General features: G+C 39.0%; 1 protein-coding gene across 2 annotated transcripts in view; it reads left to right on the forward strand.

The window, feature by feature from the left end:
* Positions 1–31: 31 nt before the first annotated feature.
* VDAC3 (voltage dependent anion channel 3) overlaps positions 32–13,664 on the forward strand; it is a 32,952-nt gene continuing 19,319 nt past the window's right edge. Inside the window, exons 1-4 of one of the 2 annotated variants that reach the window (XM_084615351.1) lie at positions 49–139; positions 7,318–7,429; positions 10,843–10,914; positions 12,846–12,895. In XM_084615351.1, the coding sequence (XP_084471477.1) occupies positions 7,396–7,429; positions 10,843–10,914; positions 12,846–12,895 (156 nt within the window). In that variant the 5' untranslated portion in view covers positions 49–139; positions 7,318–7,395. Of the gene's footprint in view, positions 140–7,317; positions 7,430–10,842; positions 10,915–12,845; positions 12,896–13,664 lie in introns of both variants that reach the window. The other variant, XM_084615352.1, reaches the window with a different exon arrangement.

The raw sequence follows: 13,664 nt of genomic DNA on the forward strand, positions 1-13,664 counted from the left end.
TACGCACGCGCGGTGACGTAAGGGAGAGCGACGGGTGTGCGTCATTGGGTACTGGGAGCGTTGGGCATGCGCTGTAGGTAGGCGTGGCGAGAGCGAGACCTTCAGCTTGAGTCTAGAGACAGAAGACAGCGGCCTTACGGTACGGGGGGGCGGGTGTCTGAAGCTGGGGCCTGGGGGAGCCGAGTAGAGCCGGGAGCGGTGGCGGTGCCCGGTCTGTTCGCTCCCACACCCCGTCGGGCTATCAGAGCGGCTAGGTCAGCGTCTGGCCTGGGGGCGTGAGGGCCCGCGCGGGGTGCTTGGAATAGTGCTTGGCCCAGAAAGTATTAGAATTGTTAGAGGAAACACAAAATACTTATGTTCCTGACCCCAACAGACCCAGCTGTGTGATCACTGGAGGTGAATCAACCATCTTAGCAAACAGACTTTTAATACGGTCATAGCGTGTGAGGGCTGGGGGCGGGGAGGGCCCGCGCGGGGTGCGTGTGGGGGCTGGGGTCGTATAACACTCAGGGGGGCGTGAGGTGAACGTCGCTGCTGAACAGCACATCACGTACTTTATGCCTCAGTGAGTTTCTGTCTCTGGTGTCTGTATAATGTATTTACAGTAACGAAAACCTTTTTGTCTTAGAGAAAATCAATTGCGACCTGACAATTTCCTGCCCTGGGTGTCTCCAGAGTCACCTTGTGGTGCTGTCATGGCAACTGATGGCTTTGGCTGTTACATTCAAAGCAATATGAGCTGTTTCCTTTTTTGCATTTCCATGTCTTGGGGGCAGAAGGTGTGCGCGTGTGTGTGTGTGTACATGTACATACGTATATCTCTTCACAGTGTTTCCACTGGTTTTGTTCACAGACAGTCTGAAATTGCTTGGGTATTTCTGGACTGTGACACCTGTGACTTTGACTCCTGCCCTTGATTACTGGTTAAAGGACAATGTAAACTTAAATCTATCAACTTTTGTTTCTAATTGTGTTAAAAGCAGTTTAGGATACTATGCTTGCCTGTGGTTTAGTTGATCTTTTAAGGGTGGCAGGGGATATGGATGGGCACATTGCAGTGTGGATTTGATTTAAATCAGTAGTCAGGAAGACTTGATTTAATCATAGCTTTTTATATAGAAGTGCATTCTTGTTGGTTGTTATAACCTTAATGCAAACTCTTCACAACTCAGAGATAGATGTAGGTTTCATTTTTAGAAAGTACACACTATACATTTTTAAGTGATTTATTTTGAAAACTTTTTCAGATTAGCTTTACAGCTATACCAGAAAATGAATGATTGTTCGGTTATTTCGTTTATCAAAGGTAATTGAAGCAGATATTTATGAAGTCATTGGGAGGTGAACTATCTCCAATTCAACAGGTTAATCATTAATATTTGGAGGATTTTCTTGCCATACTGTATTAGGAGGAGAAGGTCATTAGACAGACATTTAAATTATTTTATTTAACTAAAACGACAACGTTATGTATTCTGGATTTTTTTTCTTCAACAGCAAACATAATATTTTAACACAACATGCACATGAATTTTTGAATTTAGTTAAACATTCAGGTTTTTTTTAAAATCAGGTTTGTTTTTGTTAAAATTGTTTTAACTAAAATAGTTAAATGAAATATTTAAAGAAAACAAACAAATCGACTATGTCAGCCAGGACAATATGAGAAACTAAAAATATTGGCTTCTGCGGCTAACTCAGTTGACTTCATCTCCATTTTCCTGTTTGTTCATAATCTGCTTTTTCAGGTCCCAAACGATTTCTCAATTTGGAGTTAATTAGTCCAAAGGAAGAAAATATTCTTTCTACACCAGCAGAAGACGCTACTGCTGTTAAAAGTGAGATTATCACTTCAACAGCCTCTAAATCCAAGTGCTTAAGTGACTTCTACCAGTTCACTGCTGTGACTTTCTTTAAAACATCATCAGCAAACATATACTTCTTGAATGGCTCACCCTTAGCTCTGAAGTTTATTATAGTTGGCATTATGGAGGCACAACTGCTGGATGTCCATGTCATAGCCAACTGCTCTTCTTCAGCAGTTAAGGTTTGACCCTGGTATTAGTATTGAGAATATTTGCAAGAAAATGAGCTGGAGATAGTGCTTGTCCCATCTGTTTTTTTTAATGCTTGTAATTTAACTTATTTCTCTATTTAAGATCTCACTTAGTTCCTTCCAAATTTCAACAGCGTCAGCAATAGAACAGCTGTTCCCCTGCATTTTGTTCAAGGCTTCATAAATAGTCTTCAGGGTACTCCACATGAGTTCAACATTTCTCTTAAGCCCAATGTTGAGAACTTCGGCTGTGACTGTGTAATCTGTTTTTTCACGATTTTATTCACAAAGTGTCATCAGATTAGGCCAGTTCTTGATATAATGCTCAAAACAGTCCATTACTGAGTTCCATCGCTCGTCTTGTGGCAGAGTTAGCTTGGTTCCTCCCACTCTTTTCAGAGCAGCTGCTGCAAAGTGATTGTTACGGAAGTAGTTTGCAATTTCAACAACGTTAGCCTTTATTTCTGGAACACTGAAGTCTTTGGCTAGGAGGTGCATCAAATGAGCACTGCAACCATATTGTTAGCTTGGGACTCTCTTCACACTCTCCTAGATTTCTTCTCATCTTGGATACATTTGCAGCATTGTCTGTGACCAAGCTGCGTACTAGACGTTTTAATTTATTTTCACAGTTTGTTATAGCTTTTACTGCTGCTGCTTGTAAGTATTCTGCTGTGTGCGCATTTCCTGATGTATCAATTGTTTCTGTAAGGAAGACGTTCCCTTCGTCTGTTGTCACACAAGCACATACAACAGGATCATTGTGGAGATTGTTCCACCCATCAAGATTCCGGTTAACAATTTTACCCTCTAGACATTTTGCACACTGTTCAATTTCTCTTTCATAGCCTTTATCCAGCAATTTGCTTGCGACATCTGCGCTGTTGGGTGGACTGTATCCTGGTCTTAATGACTGAACCATGTTAATGAAGTGTGGGTTCTCAATCATACGGAAAGGAGAGTTTGTTGCATAAACAAACCAGGCAATTTTTTCATCAATTACCTCTTTTTGTAATCTGCTGGTTCTTATCACAAACTTATCTATGGTTGCTTCTGGATGATGGAGTGTTTTTTTTCTTTTTGCTACAGGTGGTATACTGTGGCTATGTGACATACATGATGTGACTGAAACACTATCCTTGGCAGTTAACTCTGAAACTATAGTTAATAGAAAATGACAGTTATCTTGAAGGTGGATAGTCTTCAAAATCCTGTATGTTGAGGATGGATTCTCCTAAACAAAATAAGTCAATGCAGTTATTTAATTATTATTATCATACTGCTCATTTAGTATTACTCATTGCATTCGCTGACACTCAGTAGTACTTTAAAGGTGAAATTGTAAAAGGAAGATCTGCCTATTTCAGCTATTTTTTTTATCACAAATGCATCTAAAATAATAGTACCATAGAGTAACAACTATATGTTCTGCTCAAACATGAGAATTCAAAAATAGTCCAGAAGGAAGACAGGTAGTCCTTAAGAAAGAAGTATGAAATAAAAAAGTTTACCAACCTGAAGATCCTGCATGTTCAGACATGTTCCTTTCATCATCTTCAACACAGCTTTGTCCTGAGAAGGAACACTTCTCATGATGTTGTTTCATTCGGGCAACAAGGCCTTGCATTTCTTTGTTGCACTGTTTGCATTTTGCACACATGCCTGTCTCACCCACTTGTAGAGGAACTTCATTAAAATATTCCCTAACTGGGTTTCTTTTACAGACTGCTGCCATTATAGGTTTTCCCTTCTAGTGAGAGAATGGTATGGTAGATCTCAAATCAGTGAAGACTACACTCAGGAAGACCTCAAAACTTCTGGAATATGCTGCTCCAACAATTTCACTTTTGTTTCTACTGCCTGTCCCTCCCTTCTCACATTTATCTCCAGATGACTTCTCCTTGTCCAGATCTATTCCGCCCCCAACAATCTTCTATTCGTTGAACATTTTGAAACTTTGCCCTTTTAGAGAGAGGTAAGGGATTGACTCTGTGTACACAAATTTGCAGAGGGACAATAGGGTTGAGGTCTGTTGTTTCTCACCTCTATTTATTTACTTACTTACTTACTTAACATGCTTGTTAACAGCAAAAATGTTTTTATCTCTGGAGACCCAAATGGACAGTTTGAGAACTGCAAAACTAAGCATCTCTGATGGTATCTTCTAGACTGAGCACTGGGTCCCATTGGGTGGGTAGATAGATTAACCTAAATAATCTATACAGAAGTCCCTAGAACCCCATAAAATGGGGTCCCTAATCCATGAACTATTGGAACTCATTTACAAAACTTTTTCTTCAACATTACATGAATGTATCATCTCATACTATAGAATTAGAATTTATAATCCATATTCAAGATATCATTGAGCTATAATGCATCTTAATTAAAACTCTTTTTCTCCTCAAAAAGCATTTATCAAAAAAATTGATTTTTAAAAAAAGTAAAAATAATTGATTTTTTTATCTACCCTGGCACGCTGAGTGACACAGTCTAGCATGTGATACTACAATCACACACTCAATAGATATGCCTGTGTTGTAGTGCAGGCAGATGACTTTTCTCCCTCTTCCTCCTCCCACTGGTAGATGATCATCCCTGGATTCACGTTGCTGGGACGCTGAAAGAATTTTTAGTTCATTTTGATTGCTCATTCAAAACCAGTGTCTAGAAAACCTTATTCATTCTGAAAGTACTACTGCTACTTTCCCAAAGGGTGTTTCTGCCCTTGCAAGATGCAGAATACTGATATCTTTAATAAAGACAGTATGACTACTTTTTCAGTATTTTGGATGGATGTTATTAATTTGACACTGACAACCCCCCCCCCCCAAAAAAAAATGGTATTTCTTCCTCTTTGAGCAAAGTCTGAGAGGTGTTTTGAGTCCTAAGCTGCTGCAGGTTGCACGCACAAAGCTGTTTTTTGTTTCCGAGCTGCTACAACTGTCTGATGAAGTTTAATGGAGAAAATGTTTGATTTAATTCCAACAAGTCTAATAATTTCACTACAAAACTTTATCGGGTAAATGTAGGCACTCTTCAGTGTGGAAATAAGAATTTCTTATGTCAACAGCCGCCAGGTATTCACGTTGCCTTTTGGACTTTGCTGGGAGAGGGAATTGCAGTGGAAATATAAATATTGACTTTTTAAAATTTTTTGGGAAGCTGAAATCCATATATGTGTTACATTAAATTTGATAAGTGCTGAAAACATACAGGAATAAAGGAAATGTCAATCTAAAATTTGATCCTTTTGATAACTCTCTTGCTTACCTCTCACCCTGAAAATGCTTACTTATAGTATGAATAGAAGCCTGTATTTTCATGACTCAGAGATTAATCCTCCATACTGATTGAAATGCAGCATTACAATATTGCAGTTGATAGTAGCAGAGTTCTTATTGTGTGCCACAGTGTTTTCATTGATCAGCTATCACTACAGTCTCTAAAAACAAGACCACGTTTCTTCTGTGGCTACTGTAGGTGGTTAGTGATGTGGAAAAAAAGAATGTGAAAATAAACTTGTTTAATGTGACTGCAACTTAGTTATGGCCTTCCATTTTGTGTCTCTGCTGCTTTATTTCCTCTCCCTTTGTGTAACCGTTTACATTTTATCAGCATCAAATCTTCCCATGTTGTCTGCAGCACATATTGCTCTAGCTTTTCGAAGGCCTGGTCTAAGCTAGAAAGTTTTACCAATATAGCTACTTCAGTTAAGTGAGGTGGGGGGAAGAGATCACATCCCTGATGAATATATAGCTATGGCAGCAAAATCCCTAGTGTAGATGCAGTTATACCTGCAGAAAAGTCCGTTTGTCGGTATAGCTTATTCTATTTGGGGTACTGGTTGAAACTATACACACCAAGGAACTATTGCCGGTATAAGCTGTCTCTCCATTAGGAGAATTTACCATTATGTCTCCGACTGTATATCTCTAGTGGCAAACCCTTTTAAGTGTAATCAAGGCCTAAGTCACTTTGTAGCAAGGTGCATTAATTTAAATCAAAGTGATCATTGATTTTAATCATGATTTAAATTAGCAATCACAAAACTTTTTGATTTAAATAATTTTAAGTGTTTCGCATTTGTACTTAGTTATCTTTGTTTGATAACCTTTAGAACATTCATTCCCAGCTAAATATAGCCCTTTCGCTTAGGGAACTTAGTCGATCACAGTCTTTGAAAGTGGAAACTCCCACCCGTGGCTAGCAGAAAATGCTTCTGCCAGAGGCCTGACAAATGCATCGCTCTTGTGAAAAAAGCAGTTTTTCAGACCACCATTTATGAATCACTGGTAACACTGATTCGTACTAGCTCTAATAGTTCCCTAGAGAACAGCTGCTAAAGTCCATTCAGAAGTTGAGTTGGGGAAGAGTAAAAGTGTAATCCAAATGTGACTTCCAAAATCTGATGTCTTGTGACTCACAACTGAAATAAGTCACATGCTCAGATTTCCATTGGTCCCTAGAATTACCTCTCTCAAATGATATATGTAGTATCTTGCCTTGAAATGGTCATTGTATCTCAGACCAAGCAAAAATTTAGGCCATTTACCCAGTAGTTGGGATGCTGAAATCATCCTTTACTTACACCAATCTGCCTTTGCTGCTGAGGTGTTCGATCCATAACTGGTGGTGATAGTCAACACCTCCTTCAGGGATGGCACGGTACAATTCTCCCTTAAGCAAGCATTTGTGAGTCCTGTGGATTTTGATATCCCCCAAAAAGTCAGTGGGTGGGAGGGGGGAGAGTGAATTACCTAGTGTGGATAGTGGAAGCTGTTTAATTTACTAGGCTTCTCACCAGGATGCTGCTTGTGCATCTGATGGGGCTTGTGCAGAGCACCATCTTTGGTATTGGCTTTTGCTTGTATATGTGCCTAATACATTTTTTAAGCCTCAAAAACAGTTACTGATAAGCACAATATCTGCTTTTACACTTTCCTGGTGTTGGCTGTGTTCTCTTTATTTTGTTTGCTTTAATTCTTAGTAATGATTTTAAGTTATTGAGCTCTTTTGAAAACAATGGAATGAAAAAATTCTGACAATAATAAACTTTAAAAGATAACAGCAACTTTTTAAAAAATTGTGGAATACTTTGCTCCTGGCTCACCTCAACAGTTGTTCTTTGGTAAAAAATCAGGTTTTCTATCAGAAACGCAGCCTGCTCCACGACTAGGTTGCAGATGCTGCTGTAATAGTATAAGTAAAACTTGTCTTTCATCTTTAATGATGCATCAATTTTTTTCCATATTTGACAGGTATAAAGGCCTTTTATAAGTTCACATTTGAGACGTACATAATTTATGACCTAATCTTCGTATAAGGAATCTGCAGTCATGTCCAGCTGTTCTGTACCTTCTAGACCCACAGGTATATGTGTGTGTGTGTATATATATATATCAGAAGGCCAGCTATTAAAAATAAAGAGGTTCATTAGAGAGTGTAAATTGTCTCAGCTCTGTGTAATTCATCCACAAGATTGAGTTGTGAATTAATTCAGATACTTTGTTGATATCCTTGCATTATAGCCAGGATATGTGACAGACAGTGAACTTTATGAAGCAGTTCTGCGTTTGATTAGTTTTGTCTTTTTGTGAGTGAAGTCAGAAACTGCTTGCTGCAAGAATAGATTTCTTGTCACACAAAGGTCAGAAGAACACAAGTTTGCTCTTCAGCAAGAGCGTGGGGGAAGAGAAACCCAACAATAATAAGAAAGACTAAACAGTAGCACTGCTGTGTAGTTCAAAGGAAAGGTAAGTGGTGTGAGTATTTGAAGGGAATTGATGATTTTAAGGATTTTTACCTCTTAGTTTGCATTATTATTATTATTCTCTTGGATCAGCAGTGCTTTTGGTGTAATATAATTTATCAAGTGGAGAATTGGAGATATTTCTAGTGGCAGCTGTTCAAGAGAAGATCTGCAACAAATGAGCCATTCAGCTGTTGGTTAGTTAGTCCTTTCTGGAACAGAAGCTACCACAGTAACATGATGGATGTTTAAGATTTGCCGTTATAAATCCATATTTCTCAGGCACAAACTCTAGAATAAAAGCTACCTATGTTTCTTTAATGTGAAGCCACTAGCAGAATATATTTTAAAATGGTATTTAATAATATTTAGGTAGTGACACCAATCAAAAGGATTGAGACATCCAACATTAAAACTAACACTCCACTCATAATTTTCAGTTTCTGGCTTTTTTCTGTTTTAAAGTTGAGACACAAACAGTTATTTATGTTAGACCATAGTCTCATTTTTTTCTTGTAAGTGCATTATCGGAGAGAGAGACTCGGCAAGGTCCTGGAACGCCACCTGGAACTGGGGTACTGCTGAGCCCTCTGATCCACCAGCCTGGGCTCCCTTTCACATTGTGCTGCTGTAACAAGTTGCAAAGCCTGCCAAGCTTGGACTTTCACAAGCATTCACACAGATAGGGACACACCCAGCCGCAGTCACATGCAGGCTTTCTAACCACCAGCCTAGGACCCCAGAGCAGTACTGTACTGCCCTGGTCAAATCTGGCCAGAATGTGGGTTTAACACCCAGTCCGCCTCTCCCTCAATGTAAAGAGGACCATACACACTTGTGGTAACCAAGCTGATAGTTTCCCTGGATGCCTTAGTTCAACACACACTGGTTTGGATTAAAATATAAAATAAGTTTATTAACTACAAATGGATACATTTTAAGTGGTTATATATGATTACCTAGTAAATAAACAAAACTGCAAACTGAGTTTAACATACCAGATAGATAGGATATGAATTAACAAATTCTCACCCTGATTGATAAACAGGCTGTCAGATTCTTAAGGCACAAACTGCCTTGGCTTTGCAGCTTGGGTTTCCCAGGTTTTCGTACGCAGGCTAGAAATCCCTTTTAGCCTATGACCATTGCTCCCTCCTCCTCTTCCCCCCCCCCCCCTTGTTCAGTCTTTATTCCTCAGGTGTTTCCAGGTGGGTTGTTGTAGGGAGAATGAGGTCCCCTCATGATGTCATTTTATCCCTTTTATATCTTCTCCCCACTTGCTGGAAAGCTCTTTTGCTGTGAGCTGGGTCAAACAGTTCCCACTGTGTAGTGCTATCTTCGAGAGGTTTCTATTGTACACAGTTTCTGGGGTAATCCTCGTGCTTGTGTGCATTTCCTCAACAAGCCATTAGCATTGTTTGGCCTTTTTACTGTTGTACCTGAAAGGCTGCTTGTGGGTGTTTTCAGCCTCGCAACAAGTTTCAGTAACACATACGTAGCCCAACTTCATAACTTCACATACGATGATAGCACATACAATCCAGCGAGATATTCATGTCTAGCATAAGAACGTAACATAACCTAGCAGATCAAGACTTTTAGAATGATACCTCACAAAGTATACTTTGTACAAAACATATCCTAATTACGTAACAGTGGTGAATATTGGTGTGTCAGTCACATCCACATACTGTAGACAGATGTCCTTTTTGTATTTTCCAAAGCTCTGGAAGACTACCTGAGGGGAAGAATCAAGAAAATAATGGGGAGGGGGCGGGGAGGGAATCTTATACAGTTCTAAATTGGCTTTTAGTTAATATTGGACTCCATGGGCTTTCATTTTGCTGATTCATCAACAATTGGAGAACAGGATTTAAACTCAAAATGATCTGGAGAAATGGTCTGAAATAAATAGCATGAAATTCAATAAGGACAAATGTGAAGTACTCTACTTAAGAAGGAACAATCAATTGCACACATACAAAATGGGAAATGACTGCCTAGGAGGGAGTACTGCAGAAAGGGATCTGGGGTCATAGTGGATCACTAGCTAAATATGAGTCAGTAGTGTAACACTGTTTCAAAAAAAGCAAACATCATGCTGGGATATATTAGCAGGAGTGTTGTAAGCAAGACACAAGAAGTAATTCTTCCACTCTACTCAGCGCTGATTAGGCCTCAACTGGAGTATTGTGTGAAGTTCTGGGCGCCACATTTTAGGAAAGATGTGGACAAATTGGAGAAAGTCCAGAGAAGAGCAACAAAAATAATTAAAGGTTTAGAAAACGTGACCTAGGAGGCAAGATTTAAAAAATTGGGTTTGTTTAGTCTGGAGAAGACAAGACTGAAGGGGGACATAACAGTTTTCAAATACACAAAAGGTTGTTACAAGGAGGAGGGAGGAAAATTGTACTCTTTAACCTTGAGGAATCAATGAGCTTAAATTGCAACAAGGTGGGGTTAGATTGGATATTTGGAAAAACTTCCTAACTGTCCAGGATAGTTAAGCACTGGAATAAATTGCCTGGGGAGGTTGTGGAATCTCCATAATTGGAGATTTTTAAGAGCAGGTTAGACAAACACCTGTCAGGGATGGTCTAGATAATACTTATTCCTTCCTTCAGTGCAGGGGGACTGGACTAGAAGATCTCATGAGATCCCTTCCAGTCCTGCGAGTCTATGATTATTCATCACCATGGGCTATGTCACCTAGGGCCCGTGTCAGAATGGTTCCTATCATGAAAGCAGCATTCAATTATTGGAACAGAAATGGAGTCAATACGTTGTTGGGTTCTTTCTCTGATACAATATTAGCAGATTCTGGGACAAGTACATTGCTAGAGTTTAATTCCATTCCTGGGGTACAGTGTTTCTGAATAATAGATTGGCTTATGTTAAATTTCTGATATGATAAAATACCTTTTGTTCTTTCTGACAAAACAAGGTGGAAGTAAGGAACGTCTCTCTCCGCTTAGTAAGATTTTTCAGCTCTGTCTTGTAAAATCTGGGTTCTCTCTACTTCCAATCTTTTCAGACCCAATGGCTGTCCCACCATCCTACTGTGACCTGGGGAAATCTGCCAGGGATGTATTCAACAAAGGATATGGTAAGCAGCATGATCATATGTTGATGCTAATAAGCTTACATTTCTTAGGTGCCTTAACAAAAGTAATAACATTATTTACATATGTATTTAGTGAAATAATGTTTTGTGATAATAATGTGGCCAAATAAGTACAAGCGAAGAAGGAGAAAAAAATATCTCATGCTACTTACTCAGCATATTAACACATCATAAATATGTATCAAACTAGAAAGGAAACTGTTTTGACTCTTGCCCAGAGAGATGCCACAAAATGTAATTTGAATAGTGAGAAGTGTTCCGGTGTCTTCAGCCTTTTATAGAGTGCTTCTCACCTTCTTTATTTTATACAGGGATATGTATAATTGGATCCACCCCCACCGTGGAAGTTGCCGTACCAGACCATTGGCAACAGACGATCCCCTCAGATAGAGGGCTCCTATGTTGTTTGAGACAAAATTATGTGTGATGTTGGACACAGTACAAATAGTTTAGAGCACTTTAAACTGGAAAAGAATTTATTTTAAAAGGAAACCAGAAAGTCTCTCGGGGAGGAACTCTCTGCTTGAACTGTTCTCTTGTTTGCAGTTCTTGGTAATTTACATAAACAATGCCTTAATGCAGCATTTACGTTGTTTGTGGCATAAAACTGGCACTATACAGCTGATAAAGAAGTGGCTTTTTTTCTGTATATATATATTTATGTGTTTTCCTGGATCTTGAAACTGGATTTCTTCCTAATTGATGATCGTTTCTCCATCTGCTGTATATATCATATAAATTCATTTGAATAACTGTCTGCTTTCAGAGGTACAGCCCATCTCGTGGGGTAGCTCTCTATATTTTCATTTTCTGTGACTGGTTTAAATTATGGTCAGTTATGGGAATCCTGAGATTGACAGTACAGTGACATGTCATGAATTCTAAAATCCTCTATTTTGTGAAATGTTGTTATTAAACAATGTGTGAGTGGGTGCGTTTCCCAAACTGGTCTAAAATGAAGTTCACACACTGTAAAGTCAAAAACTCACCTTGTTTCTCAGACTTGTCTTTTGTTAACAAAGATCAAACTATATTTTGACAAATTTCAGCTCAAGCTTTTTTTCTAGTCTTAGCTGCTTCTAGATTTTTCAGCCTAAAGAAAGAGCAAATGTTGTTCTGTGATGTGTAAACAAAGGAATATCAAGAAGGAGTAAGGAAATGGTATTATCTGTGTATGTGGTATTGGTGAGACTATGACAGAAAAGATGGTGACAAATGGGACAGCTTTCAGAAAAGAGCTTCACAGATTATTTGAGGGCTGGAAGACCTGCCTTGCAGTGAGAGACTTAAACATGTCTGTTTATTTAGCTTCTAAAAGAGAAGGGTAGAAGATGGTTTGATCCCAGTCTACAAGTATCTAAATGGAGAAAAGATATCTGATAATATCTTCAGTCTGGAAGACAAAAGTCTAATGAGATCCGTTGAAGCTAGACAAATTCAGATTAAAAATAAGGCACAAATATCTAGCAGTAAATATGATTAACCATTGGAACGATTTATCAAGGGGTAATCGCTTTAAGTCTCAAGTAAAGATTGGATGTTTTACTATCCATATGCCCTAGCTCAAGTAGATGAAATTATTTGGCCTGTGGTATGCAGCAGTTCAGACAGATGATCATAATGTTCCCTTCTGGTCTTAAAATGTATTAGTCTAATTCAGGACTGCTCAGCCCACACCCTCGTTGTACTCTAAAATAGACGCTTCTGCCTCCCTTACATCCTGATGGGTAATGAGCCACCTACCTTGGTGAGTCATCAGAAACCATTTAATACTTTCCCAGGAAGATCAGCACCTAGTAACAGGGTGGGCTGTTTCGAGCAAACACTCCCAACCTGTTTCATACTGGAGTAAGTGTCTATCCTATTCTTTTACATTGCAATGTAATAGAAACTTGTGAACTTTGCTGTTTCAGGATTTGGAATGATCAAGTTAGAGCTGAAGACCAAGTCTTCCAGTGGCGTGGTGAGTACTGAAGACTTTCAATGACACCAGTATAGCAAAGATGAGAGTAAACCTCTTTAGTAACAAAAGTAATTCACTGGGATTTACTACTTTTCTGTTTCATCTCTCATTTTAATGTCTGGAGGTGAGTGGTGTGCTACTAGAATGATGTAAAGAACTGGTGTCCCAGTATTTTCTCTGTGATCTAAACAAACTTTCACATAGCATACTGTCATTGTTAGGATTTGTATAGGTACATTTGTTCACTCTTCCATCTTCGCAGTGTCTTCACCCCAGTCTTCAAAATGGGTTTCCATTGTCATGCTTCCGGTCATGTGTGTTCTCTCTCACTACCTTTTTATAGCTAAATTTGTTTCTGGCTCACATTTCTGCTTATGGATGCAGGCCAGATCATCCACCACTGTTAGTCTGGATTCACAATCCTGCATTAACTATTTATCCAAAGGACTCGGGACACCAAAAACCTTTAGCTAAGGGAGGTTTTGGATGAAGTTGAGAGCCAGCTGGCTGGCTTTGCAAAAGCTATACTCCCAAGTTCCCACCATCAAAATATTGTCAGAGACCTTCGCTGGATTTAAAGGGAGAGTTTGACTCTTTTAAACCATTGGTGACCTGGGGGACATAATTTAGCTAGAGTTTTATTGTGCTTGGGCTTGCATTTCCAGCTCTGTTCAAAATGGATTGAACCTTGCTTCTTTATGCTTATGCTGCTAAGCTTAATAATAAAGCATAGCATTTCTATAGCATCTGTAACATGAGGCATTGACAG

This window comes from Lepidochelys olivacea, assembly GCF_965140295.1.
Source record: "Lepidochelys olivacea isolate rLepOli2 genome assembly, chromosome: 26".
NCBI lineage: Eukaryota > Metazoa > Chordata > Testudines > Cheloniidae > Lepidochelys > Lepidochelys olivacea.